The sequence below is a fragment of the Belonocnema kinseyi genome, chromosome 2 (assembly GCF_010883055.1).
Source record: "Belonocnema kinseyi isolate 2016_QV_RU_SX_M_011 chromosome 2, B_treatae_v1, whole genome shotgun sequence".
In the NCBI taxonomy this organism is placed as follows: Eukaryota; Metazoa; Arthropoda; class Insecta; order Hymenoptera; family Cynipidae; genus Belonocnema; species Belonocnema kinseyi.
This window is the reverse complement of record NC_046658.1, coordinates 27987689-28001464: the sequence shown is the minus strand read 5'-3', so window position 1 is coordinate 28001464 and position 13776 is coordinate 27987689. Positions and strand designations below refer to the sequence as shown.

The window sequence follows — 13776 nt, the reverse complement described above, 5'->3', positions numbered from 1 at the left end:
TTCAAATCCGCCTTTCAACACGCCGTTTTTTATGTCTTTAGTTTCGCATCCCTTTTTCTTTGTTTCGGGCACGCATAAAATATCTAGTTTCTTCACGTCCATTCTTTTACCTTGAGATCATTTACTCCCCTAGCATTCCAAAGACCCAGTCTCCATTCGTCGCCTGAAACATGACATTTAGATTTTCCGTGTGCATGCCTTTTGTCATTAAAACTTCCAGTCCTTTCCGAGGCTATTTTGTATTTTGTATTATTCATTGTTTAGATTATACACCCAACTAACACCTTTATGCAATAAGTTTATTTTCTGAGTCGAAATCATGTGAAAGTTAAGTATCACATCGTCATATGGTCGAAATTGTAGTTCTAACGTCAGTCCCACCAAAAACTTCAGTTAATAAGGGAGGGTTGGGAGATGGCGGGAAGTAGAACTGGAACCAAGAGTCGTCTTGGGTTTGTGTTTTTGTTTTCATGCTGAGAAGGTCACCAGCCTTCAGCAGCGTTGTGATATATGGAAGTTAGTATCTGGCCGTCTCCTCAGACCGTCACCAAAGACTTATATATACATATATACCTTTTCTTGTGTGTTTATTTTAGGCCTATATCTTTGAATTTATAATAAAAAACGAGCCCCCCTCCCCCGGTTCAAAATCTCGGCGTTATTTTTAGTTTGTAGGTTTAAATTTCCTTTGTTTTCCTTCTTTTATCGTGAAATTATAATGAATTGCTATGAATTACTTATCTTTAAGTACGTTTCCGGATTTCCCAGTAACTGCATATCGAAGAACAATTTTAAGAAGGTGCATTTATACCAAATTGAAAATTTTCTATTTTGCTTTTTCTCCAACCGAGTATATAAGAGACCGCTCTCTTTCAAATTTGCCACGGAACTGTTAAGTAAAATACAAGATAATGTAGGGGTAGACTTACGACTGCGTCATATCCGAGAGTCGTTAAAAATCGTCCTGTTTAAGATTCTTCGAAAACCCATAAATACACACATATATATATTGAAAGTCAAGAAAATTTCAATTCCAAATGTTCAGAATTTTTGACAAAAAAAGAAACCATTAACAACAAATTTCATTGTAGGCGTTGCGACTAGAAAGAATAATTTCATTAAATATAAAAATCGAAACTTTAAAGGGTCGTCAGTAAACTGAATTACTAATTATATGGGGGGGGGGGTCATGCTTAAAACTATGGTTCGAACAGGGGCTGGGGTTCAGTGGAAGAATAGTTATTTTATTATTCTGTAAAAAATGCAACTATTTTGTTAAAAAGTCATCTTGTTTCGTTAGGAATTCAGAAGCTTGGTTAAAAGTTGAACTACGTTGTAAAAAATTATTCTTTTGGTTTTAGATTCACCTCTTTGCTCGAAAATTTAACTATTCTATTTTTAGAAAATTAATCTTCTGCGGATAAAAAGTCATTTTTAGGCTGAACACTTTTGTTAAAAATGTAAGTATTTTATTGAAAATACGTTTTTTTTTCATAAGAATTAATTTTTTTTAACTAACAAGGTAAACATTTCATCCTTGATTTGAATATATATTTTGTATTAAAAATTAATATTTTCTAGTTAAGAATTGCTCCTTTCTTATTGAAAAGTCATGTATTTTGCTAAAAATTTGTCTTTATCTACCGAAAACAAATTATCTGCGTTGAAAATTCATCATTTTTTATTAAAAATGGAACTGTTTGGGTCTACATTAATCTAATTTGGTTAATGATTCAGCAATTTTGTAAAAAATTGAACTACTCGATAGAAAATTAAGTTTTTTATTTCAAATTATACCAGTTTTATAACCAACAAGTTGGTTTAATGAAAATTTAACTTTTTGGCAGAAAATTAACTTTTTTTAAAAAAATCATATTTTGGTTGAAAATTCGTCCTTTTTATAGATAAATCGCCCTCTCGAATTTAAAATTCAAAAATTTTGTTAAAAATTAATATATTTTGTTGAAAGCTCGTCTTATTTTGGTAGATCATTCATACAATGCTGGAAAATTCATTTCTTTGGTTAAAAATTGAACTATTTTGTTCGCAATTTATCTTTATTAATTGAAAATTAAACCTCTTGGTTAAAAGTTGAACTTTATCATTAAAGATTCATATTCATATAAGCTCTTCATGAATAAACCAGATATTAATGCATATATAACAAAAATTTTGCAGATGATCAAGGGAAAGCGATTGTATTTTAGACAATTAGATCCAGCTTTTAACGAAGATGCTGGATGTTACTATACACGTCGAACATGCAAAAAAAGGGCACTGCCTCGATGCTGCAGCTGGAGTTAAATAATATTGAAGATGGTAAATTATTACAAGTATATAATTTTCATTTCAGGTTCATAAATTAAATATACAAAGAATGCTCCTGAAGAATTATAATATTTTATTTATTTTTATAATTCCGTGAAGAAATATAACCTTGTCTTGGAACAGGTAATTTTTGATATGGAATAAGAATTTTTATCAAATAAATTAAATTACAATTATTAAAAAAAGGAACTTACAGAAGAAACCCTTTTTCAAATAAGAAATCCATCGATTTTTAATAATCTATTTTACACATCAGAAATTGTTTGAATTCCAAAATTTCTTTTTTGTAAATAAAATTGTGACAGAATAAAAAGTTTTTAGCTCCAAATATTGCAAAACGGGAGTTACTATATTTTTGAATTATAATATGAAATGTTTTAAATAAATATAATTCTGACTGAAAGCAGGCTTTTTTAAAAGTAAATGTAACTGCAACTTGGAACAGGAAATTTCTGCAAAGAATTATAATTTTCACTTGGGGACAGGGGATTTCCGTTGAGAGTTCTAGCTTAGACTTTAGACCAGGAAATGTCTTAAATATTTCTTATTTGACTTGAAGCAGAGCATTTCTGACATAGAACGGAGATTTTTGAACATTTTTTAATTCTGATTTAGAAGAAAAGATTTAAAATAAACCCTGTTCTAATTAAGAATTCGTCTAAATTCCAAAATTGCCTCTTCCTAGAAAAAGGGAGTTATTATGTTTCTAAATTATAATAATCTTTTATAGGAATAATAAATAAATGTAAATAAATCTTTCCCAAAAAGATTATTATTTAGAGTGGGGGGGGGGTAAAGAACAAATTAAATATAAAAAAAGAATGTAAAGAATTATAATTTTGACTTTGGGTCAGAAAATTTTGTAAAAAAATAATACTTTTGCTTCGAATAGGTAATTAATGACATGGAATAGGGAGTTTGACAAAATAATTTAAATTCTGATTGATGAAAAAGGGTATTTATCAAAACAACTTTTACAAATTTTTGAAATAGGGTGTTATCATATTTCTGAATTACAATATAAAATGCTGTACATATAATTATATTATTTTGACTTCAAACTTTGTGAGATGGGATTTCCGTGAAGAATTCTAATTGACATATTAGGCCTGGACATTTTGTGACAGAATAATTATTTACCTTGTAGCAGAGAATTTTTTAGATTGAACGAGAATATTGGATGCTAGTTTTAATTTTAATGCAGAAAAAGAGAATCTAAAAAAATTTCGATTTAAATTCGGAATTATAAGTGTTTACAAAATATTCTATGTTCTAAATCAGAGTTTCGATTGTTATGATCAAAAATGATCTGATGTTCCAACTAAATTATAATTCTTTTCCAAAATTCTCTGTTCCAGATCAGAAATGTTTGAAGTTTTCTCAAATGTTTTTAAATCATTTTCAGTTTTTTCTATGTGCTCACATGAAAGAGCGTAATAGAAAACGATAGAGTGGCAATCTTTTGTTTTTTGCAACTATACTTCATTTCTAATTATTCATTTTATAATTTTTCACTTTTGTACTATTCCAAATTTGAGTCCTTGATTATAAATGCTTAATTCAACTTGAAACTTTTACAGATTGTATTTGGAAAAATTATTTATTTTGAAAGATTTTAATTATAAAGTTCTAAGCGTGGAATGTTTTTAAATTGTCACATGTTTATTTCTTAAGATTTCTGAAGATCACACTGCTCATAGTTCATATTTGTAATTTTTCATTTCTAAAAATGCTTCAAAGGTAAAATAAATGGATATATTAGAATGACAATCCAATAAGGATCATTTGGAATTGGTAGCTCGAATACTTTATTTTAAATGTAAAAACGTGTCGAATTCATATTAAATTGTTTAGCGTTAGTAGTAATGCAATATTCTAAAGATGCTGAACTTAAAATTTTTAAGTTTTTAAATTCAATTGGACGAATGTTTCTTGAAACGCCAAAAATATTTCTTCAGAGTCAAAGAAAGTTTTATTTTGGTTAAGAAATATTTCAGTGGTTCAAACAAATTTTACTATGTTCTCATCAAACTGTATTTTACTCCTAATTTATTGAAATAAAACAAATCATAGAAAAATTTATCTGATTCTAAGAAAAATTGAGAATTATAATAGTTTTACAAAATTCTCTTTTCCAAATCAAAAATCTTTTAAAATGCTTGGAAGTATCATTAAATCTTTAAAACTCGTTTGAAATCCAAATTTGAATTTGAAATCATCCGTCGGGTAGACATTCTGTTCATACATTACGTATTTTAAAATATTCAATTCCAATTCAAATTAAGTCTAAGTGTCCAATTTAAGAGTTGAAGGTTTTTAAAACTTGAATATTTAAATGAGAATATTGTTAAAATCGGATACTTTGCAATTTTGATGAATGGTACAATAACATAAAAAACGATCTCTTTTAAAATGTAAATTCTTCAAAATTCACACGTAGCTCACACATAATCCACTTAATAATTTACAGTTAAATAATTGTAATTTGAAAACTTAAATGAAAAATTAAACTGGCTCCAACGGAAACTTTAAAAACCAGACAATTTTAGATTTATGGCATTTTATTTTCAATTACATTTTTTAGAAGTCAGTTTTAAAAATCTAATTGCTCAAAGTAGTATTGTTTCCTGAAGTAAAGTCCTTTTCATTCTATACCTTTTAATCAAGTTCATCAATTTTGCATTTTTAACATTTCAGCGGTTGAAGAATTCAGTACCGAAACTAAAACAAATAATACAGTATGTGAGACTTCAGTGGACGAAAATCAGATCAGCTGTGAAGATGAAATTGTTCAAGACACGAATTTTGAACCCGTTGCATCTTAAGATGCAAAGTGAATGTCAGGAAAACTTGGCGGAATCAAACGAAGTAGGACAAGCGTCTTCAGCCGATTACGCAGGATTTTTTGCTGTTGGTTCGCACTCTTTACATCATAAATTAAGCAATGATAATCGAGTAATGTTCGAGAAATCCGGGCTAAACGTCGGCCAAGTTGTTAGTGCACCTGTAGCTTTTGATTTGAGATTCCACCAGACACAGACAGAAAGATTATATTTCTTTGATGTTTTAAAGATGTTGGCAGGACTGGAATTTGCTAATTTGAGTATAAGAAATCATAAAATTAATATGGCATTTGATCCAACGGATGATAAGATTATTATTTATCACTTTTATTGCACAGCTTGTCACGTTCTATTGCATTCTTCAACAAAAAAAGTTTAAGAACTGCTCAGTATTACGTCGGAAGTGTAAGGAGATGTTCGACATAAGCTTTACGTCTTCCAATTTATTTGTAAAGTTAAGTCTGAAGCACCAACTTGAAACATTACTTGAAAGACTCGATGTTCGAAAGCATTTATCAGAAGCACTAAGATTAGGACACGTTGTTCACGATTCAGAATATATCTCTGACATTCCGGATGGTAAGTTACACAAAAATCTAATGCGTTATGATCCGGAGATTTTGTCTTTTAATATGAGCTTGGACGGAGCACCCGCTCATAATGCCAAAACTGGATTCTGGCCACATTCAGCAATTTTAAATGATTTTCCACCGAAAATAAGATTCAAAACTATTTTACTAGCAAGTGTTGTGGTTGTAAAGGAAGAACCATCGCATGCACTTCTAAATTTAGTTTTAGACAGCTTTGTTGAGGAATGCAATGAATTAAGTACGGACGGTGTCGAGATTATCGAGAATGGCGAAAAAATAAAACTAAGATTTGCACCTTTATGCTGTCCGATAGATTCAGCCGCTCGCCCAGTAATTCAAAATAGAGCGAAATATAATGCGTTTTACGGATGTTCCTACTGTCGTCTTCGAGGAAAGCATGCTGATGGTGCTGTAAAATTTCCGTACATTAAGAAGCCTGTTTTAAGGCTTCACGAAGCTAACTTTGGAGACGTATTTCAACTTTTGACATGATCTGGGGGTTTCCCATTGAATACTTACACAATACTGTTACAGGTTCTGCCAAAAGAACATTCGAGTTATGGGAACACTTAAAACTATTACCACTTTCAGTTAGAAAAATAATCGACGAGCGATTAATGGCAATTCAGCAAACTCATGAAATCACAGGCTACCTTACAAGTTTTCAGAGCGGGGAGCATGGAAAGCGACTCACTGTAAGGGTTGGCTATTATTTTTTAGTTTTCCTATTTGCACGGACTTGATTCAATCCGAAATATTGCGAATGTATGCGCTTTTTGTAAGAAGCATCTTTATTCTACTAAAAAAAATCGTTTCGAAAGGCGAACTTCGACAGTGTGAAAATGATCTCGACGAATTTGTACACAGCTTTCAGATCTTAGGCGATACCCCATTAATGCGATTTAATATACATTTGACTCAACATCTTGTACAGTCTGTTCGGTATTCAGGGCCATCATGGGCAAATTCTGCATTTCCCTACAAAGGTTTCATATTTTCGTTAAAGCAATTGGCAAATGGTACGAAAGGCATTGACCAACAAATGTCTAAAAATTCATTCAAATTGCTGCATTATAAATGCAATATAGTCAAAACTTCCCTTCCACTTATTATAAATTTAAAAACTTATTATAAAGAAAACATGGTTGAGCAGATATCTAAATTTTAATTCATCTCATCCAAACTTCCATAAAATTGGTGTAGTAAGAGGTTTGTTTTTCCGAATTCTCCGAATTTCAGATCCAGAATTCAGGCCCAAAAATATCAAACATATTAAAGATACCTTAAAAGACAATGGATACCCTTCACATTTAATTGATGACTGTTTAAAAAAAGAAACTTTACGTTTTATAATTCTGAATCTCTTACCAATAATAAAAAACCAGGGAAGAATTTTGTAGATTTCACTGTTTGTCCATATATCAAAGGTTTATCTGAAAAAATTGAACAAGTTTTACGTCACCATAAAATATAAACAATTTTTAAACCAATCAAAACCTCTGAAAAGTTTTTCTCCGACCTAAAGGATCCACTTCCAAAATTCAAACGGACGGGCTTAATATATAAATGCAACTGCTTAAATTGCACTGCAGTCTACGTTGGTGAAACGGGAAGAAAATTGGAAACTAAAAATAGAGAACATAAATATTCAATAACCAATTTCAATAACAACAATCATACAGCTCTTACTGAACATTTTTTAGATACAGGTCACCAATTCGACTTTGGCAATACACACATTTTAGCTTATGAGAAAAACAAACCTCGTCGCAAAGTTATTGAAAATTACTTTATCAATAAACATAAAATTGTTGCCAATAATTTACGCTATGGAATGAATAATTTCCCGGAAATCTATAAAACCATTTTAAATAAAATTTAATTCTTTTTTTCATTTTTAATTTTCCTGTTTTCTTGCTGGTTTTAATTGCATTTGGAATTACTTATGGATAGATTTCATTACGTGATTGCCTTTTCAGCTTACGCTTTTATTGTTTGTTTCCTCAGTAGACGTTGAGCCAGGTTGGCGACCGGTTGTGTCTTTAAAATCTTGCCAACCTGGAAAAATGTTTTTAATTAATATAAAAAAGAAATATTTTAAAACAATTTTTATAAATTTCACTTCTTATCATGCCTGTAAATGTCACATAAGTTTATTTTTTATATATTGAATCATTAATGTTATGTTTTTCGGACTTAAAATATTTGGAATGAACTTTTTGTAAAGGTATGTCTTTCACAGTTATTTAACTAATGTAAACCATCTAATTGTTATTTAATCTGTTTTGTAAACAAACTTTTCGCACCATGAAATGCTCAAATTTGAGTAATTTCTCTTATTTTATTTAATTCATTAACTTATTTTATTTTATTGCTTAAAAATTCAAACTTCCCTTTTTCTGTTTTGTTTATTTTTTATCGTATTTGTTTTCATGTTATACAATTCTTGATTTTGTCTTATAGATTTTGACTATAATAAAATATTTACTGAAGAGAGTCCAAACTCAGGACCGAAACGTTTAACTAACATTTGTCTGTTTTTATTGTAACTGACCTTTCCAATCGACGACTGATTGAGTGATCTAACATAAATACAAGGTCGAGACTGATTTATCAACAAATATATAGAACCATTATTCTCCACTAGTAAAAAAACTGCTTCTGCGTATGTCACTGAAGATGTGGTCTTTTTCGGTAAGGGTAAAATTTCCAATTATGACACTTTTCCTGATGAAAAAATATATAATAAATGTATATACAACCATTAGGTTCTTCACAGCGTAAATTATTATCGTGCGAAACGATTTAATGATACTGTAGTCGAACTTAAAACTGGAAGCATCGTTCAAATTGTTGACAACATTAGAATACTTGAGGAGGTGTTATCTGCTCGTCACAAAAATACAAATGGAGAACTTGATGGTCGGGAATGAGTTACCTAGTGCACTGCCACACATTTCCATAATTAGATGTGCGAAAGATAAAGTTTTTATACCTATTACCGAAGTATTAGACAAAGTTATGGTTCTTGACTTTGCAACACAAAATGTGTATATATGTAAATATCCAAACACGTTTGAGGGATCTTAAAATGAAATAAACACGAAAATGTTTTTTCCAATCAATTTAAAGGTTAAATTGAAATATTAAGTAATATAACATGTAAGGTCAAGAAACAAATGTTTGCTTAATTGTATAATAAACATTTTTTATTATTTTGCAACATTTTCACACTTCACATTTTCCTATTTCGAACAGGACGAGATTTGAAATTCTTCATCTTACGAAACTCCAAATTTAAACGTTGATACTTCTTCAAGTTTAATCACTAAATGTTAAAATTTTTTCTGGTATCATATGTTCTAATGCTTTAATAAAAAAGTTCCTGGTTTATAATACCTCCTGAAAATTGAAAGTTTTTTCATTTTAAATCTTTAATTTTGAAGATCAGTTTAACCTAAACCTGGGTCATTTTAAATGCTCAACAGCATAAAATAATTATTTCTTAGGTTTAAGTAATAGTTGAATTTATCATTAACGTTATTCTAAATTTTTCTTATCAGAAATTTTCAAATTTCTACGATTTTAAACACTGTTTCATGTGAATTGAATCATAAATGTTCATAGTTTAGAATTATTTATTGTACAGGATTCAAATTTATTATCCCTACTGTTTTATTTCAAATTTTATATTCTGAAATGAACATGAATAAAAAAGAAAAATGCGCTTATTTGATAGAGTGTTATTGTTGTTTATGACTTGTACCTGCTTCAAGGTTTTCCTTTTGTTATCACCCACAGTAATTTACATAATTAATTCTTATTCTGGAAAAATAACATCTTCACCCATATCACTGTTTTTAATGTACTAATTAAACCTTTGAAGTTAAAAAATTATTAAAAATTTGTTACATTTCATTTTGTCAATTTAGATTAAATTTTGCTATTGAAAAAAGTTTCTGTTAATTTTAAATAAGTAGAAATTACACCTTTTTTATTTATTATACTATTAAATTCACATAATTCACGAATTTTTAATTTTAACAGCAAGCGGATTTTTCTACTATTTTCCAATTTAATTATTTTACTTTAAACATTGAATACTAGTTCTAATAATTACTTTGAGTCAACAAAATTCGATAAGTATTAATTGTATTATATTGTTCATTTATATATCCGAAGTCACTTTTTATTCTCATAAAAACAATCAATGTTTATTCAACTATAGTCCTCAGGTAAATATTAAATAACAACTTTTATTCCGCATTATTAATTAGGCACAATAATTATTTAATAATATTGTGTTATATTATTATCCAATGAATGAACATTTCGTTGCAAAACTGCAATTGAAAGTAATTCCGGTCTCTAAATTTACGTGCGATTCAGTGCAATTAAATAAATAGGTAGGGGGAGTTGTGGACCACTTTTTTCCGTATGAATAGCAAATTTGCGGCTAGAGTGCAGGAGGATGTAAGATTGGTTTCGCTCCTCGTGCTGACTTACGAATCACAGTTTTCAACGTTTTCACCCCAAAATAATATAATTTTTTTATGTATTAAATATTTATCGCAATGGTGCATCATTGAAAATTTCCAAGATCTGCAACCAATCTCGGGATATTATAACAATTCTCGGTAAACAAAATTCCATTCTCATTACGTCATCGTCGATTCCTGGAATCCTTATCAATGCGAACTAAATTAATTAAACGTTCCCCTTTGATATTTGCTGACATGGGCGTCACATTTTATATGATGTTGAACAATTCTCGGTAAACAAAACTCCATTCTGATGACGTCACCATAGTTCCAAGAATCCTTATCTCCAGTGTTGCCATGTTTCAACTTTTTTCCGTACGAATAGCAATAAGTAAGATGAAGTCTGGATCTTTATGGATGAGTTCACATCTATGTTAGTTATAAGGTGTGCATCCGTGTGAGGCAGGATAAGAGTGCTAGTTCGTGCCAGGCGATGAGTGGTCATCCCCTGATAAGTGAGCCGCCAGAAGATATGATGATGTAAGTTGTGTCATATTTCCTGTATATTCATGAATTTATCGTTTAATATAATTGCTTGTTATTGTTAATACAATTCTGAGAAGTTTAAACCGGTTTGAGTCGAAGAGTACAGAGTGGTGAATGATCATCCCCTTTGATAGCTGACCTGCCGCTCGGGATATAAGATGATGACGTAGATGGTTTATTTCACATGCACATGAGAGGGTGGCAAATCGAAGAAATATTTTTTGAATACTTCAAAAGAACTTTAACTAAAAACTTCTGTAGTCTAGAATCACCCAGAAAATTAAAATAAAGTAATATTCAAAGTCAATTGAATGTTTTAGGCGCAAGAAAGGTATCTAAAATCATAATAATAGGATTACATAAGGTAAATCAAATGCTCAGGGATCCTTGTCGCTTTATTCTCGTATCAAGTAGCAAGCGAGCGAGAAATACAAAATATAATAAAATATTTGAATTTTTTTTCAATCATCCACTTAAGCTACTGTATAGTCTTTATAGAAATCGAAAATGATCTAATTTAGCATTAAAATTCTTTTTCTATAATCCTGAATCTTCTAAAACAAAAAAAAGGTAGATGCATATTACTATCAGAGACCATAGAAACCTACCTTACCGATATTCTATAGCTGTGGTGGTTCGTGCTATGTTTCCACAATATTCTGAATGGCTTCATCAAATTATACTACGCATTTTTTTGTAAACAATTTCAAGGTTATTTTTAGTGACGCATTACATTTTTTAAACAGAAAAAACGTTATATTTCAAACGTGCCTAGATGTGTCGATTATAATTTAGAACCTCGTAGAATATTTCGACAAAGAGGGGATATATGAATAGATAGAGACAGTAAATCATCTGCAGCATGTATACCTCAGAGAGAAAAATAGATGAAAAGAGAGAGAGAGAGAGAAAGAGCCATGTATTAAAAAATGTTTGAATTAAAAAAATAATTTTGTCAAATTTGTAATATTGCAGAAGGCTTTACCATTGAGAGACTCGAAAAATACCAGCAGATTCTTCAGAGGTCCTTTTACATACAGTGGATCACTGCAACAGATGTAGAATTTATTGATATAACTAGGATGCGAAATAAACTATTAGCCATGAAGAACGACGTTATATTTCAAACGTTTTTAGAAGTGTCGATTATAATTTAGCACCTTGTAGAATATTTCGACAAAGAGGGGATATATTAATAGATAAAGATGCTAAATGATATGCAGCATGTATAGTTTAGGGAGAAAGAGAGATGGAGACCGAGAACAAAAATAAATTCAGCAGTATTAATATTCAATGCAAGGAGACTGTGAATGAAACATTATAAAAAATGACACAGTGAATATCTGCTTTCTGGAACTTTTAAAATGCAAAGTTAATATAGTTTATACAAATTAAACAATCCAAAGTTAATATAGTTTTTATAGAAATCGAGGATGGTACATTGCTTTCTAGATAACTAATTTAATTCAGGGATCATAAAAACCAGTCCATAGAAACCTACCTTACCGATATTCTACAGATGCAATGATTCGTGCTATGTTTCCAGAATCTTCTAAAACTAATGACATCATCATTAATTTTTACTGTGCAATTTTTCGTAAGCAACTTTAAGGTTATTTTAAATGACGCATTACGTTTCGTGATATTAAAAAACTGTATCCGCATGTAATGATTATAACTAAGAACCATCTAGAACAATTTGACAAAGAGGGAGATACATTAATAGATACAGAGAGAGGTGCGTATTAAAAAATGCTTTAAATCAAAAATAATTTTGTAAGAGTGCAGAAGGCTTTACGATTGAGTAACTCCAAAAATACGAACAGATTCCTAAGAGATCCTTTTGCATACAGTAGATCACTGTAACAGATTTAGAATTTTATAGTGATATAGCTAGGATGCAAAATAAACTATTAGCAATTAAGACCAGGTTGGGCCCCCTGTAATGATAATATTACATCAACTATTTGAGATGAAAAACGTATAATTTGAATAATTTGAATGCTCTTGCTAGTATTTATGAAATAAATCAGGTGCATAATTATTAGAGTTGACTGCTACAAACGATGAAATCATCTTTCACATAATAGAGTGATCTGCTGAAAAGATTCAATTTACTGACTTGAAACAATAATATCTAATGCAAGGATACTGCGAATCAAACATTTCAAGTGAAGTATTGAACACGTATATTAAAATGCACTATTATGTATAACAGCTGAAAATCTTGGGTTTTCTTAGAACTAACATTTTGTTTTAAATTGTAGTTAAATAAGCCCATTTAAAGGGGCCAGGATTTCAAGTTAACAGAATTAGTAAATGAAAACTTAGTTTGATTAAGAAGAGCTCTTTGGCTAACAGAGGTTACGATGGAGTGCGACACTATCAGGTACGCTGCTTTTCATATAGTTGTAACCACGGTTCTCCTGTTAAATCTTGTATTCTCTTAAATCGAGGTAACTAAACTATCAAAAGTGTATGTAGAAGAATAAGAAAGAGTAGAGGAGGAGGAGAAGGATGAGGATACAGTAATAGTGTAGTTAAGACAAGTAGGCACTGAAAATATTGGATTCAATGATTATATCATCCGAATCGTATGTTGTGTGGCATTTGTATGTGCAAATAAAAGGAGCGCAACAGCTTTAAAATAACAACAAAGAAATACTTAAAGAAAATGCAGGTAACACCTTGTCCATGCGCACTAAGTGTATCTCCATTCTTTGTACTGCACTCTGCGATGAGTTTGATAAATCCAGTTAAATAGATAAGGATTTCTTATTAATAGAATGGTGAACATACTTTTGTCTCAACTATAGCAACTTAGTAAACTAAAACTTAGTTTCATTAACAAGAGGTCTTTGGTTTACAGACATTACCATAGAGTGTGCCAGAATCAGATATGCTGCTTTTATTATAGTTGTAACCACGTTTCTTTTTCCTGTTGAATCTTGAATGATCCTAAAACAAGTTAAATGAGCTTTTTAAATA

At 30.2% G+C, this 13776-nt stretch overlaps 1 protein-coding gene across 1 annotated transcript in view; it reads left to right on the top strand.

The window, feature by feature from the left end:
* LOC117166989 overlaps positions 1 to 7095 on the top strand; it is a 92893-nt gene extending 85798 nt beyond the window's left edge. Inside the window, exons 2-3 of the mRNA XM_033351514.1 lie at positions 2179 to 2319; positions 5026 to 7095. Of these exons, the coding sequence (XP_033207405.1) occupies positions 5474 to 6253 (780 nt within the window). The 5' untranslated portion in view covers positions 2179 to 2319; positions 5026 to 5473 and the 3' untranslated portion in view covers positions 6254 to 7095. The remainder of the gene's footprint in view (positions 1 to 2178; positions 2320 to 5025) is intronic.
* Positions 7096 to 13776: the final 6681 nt, after the last annotated feature.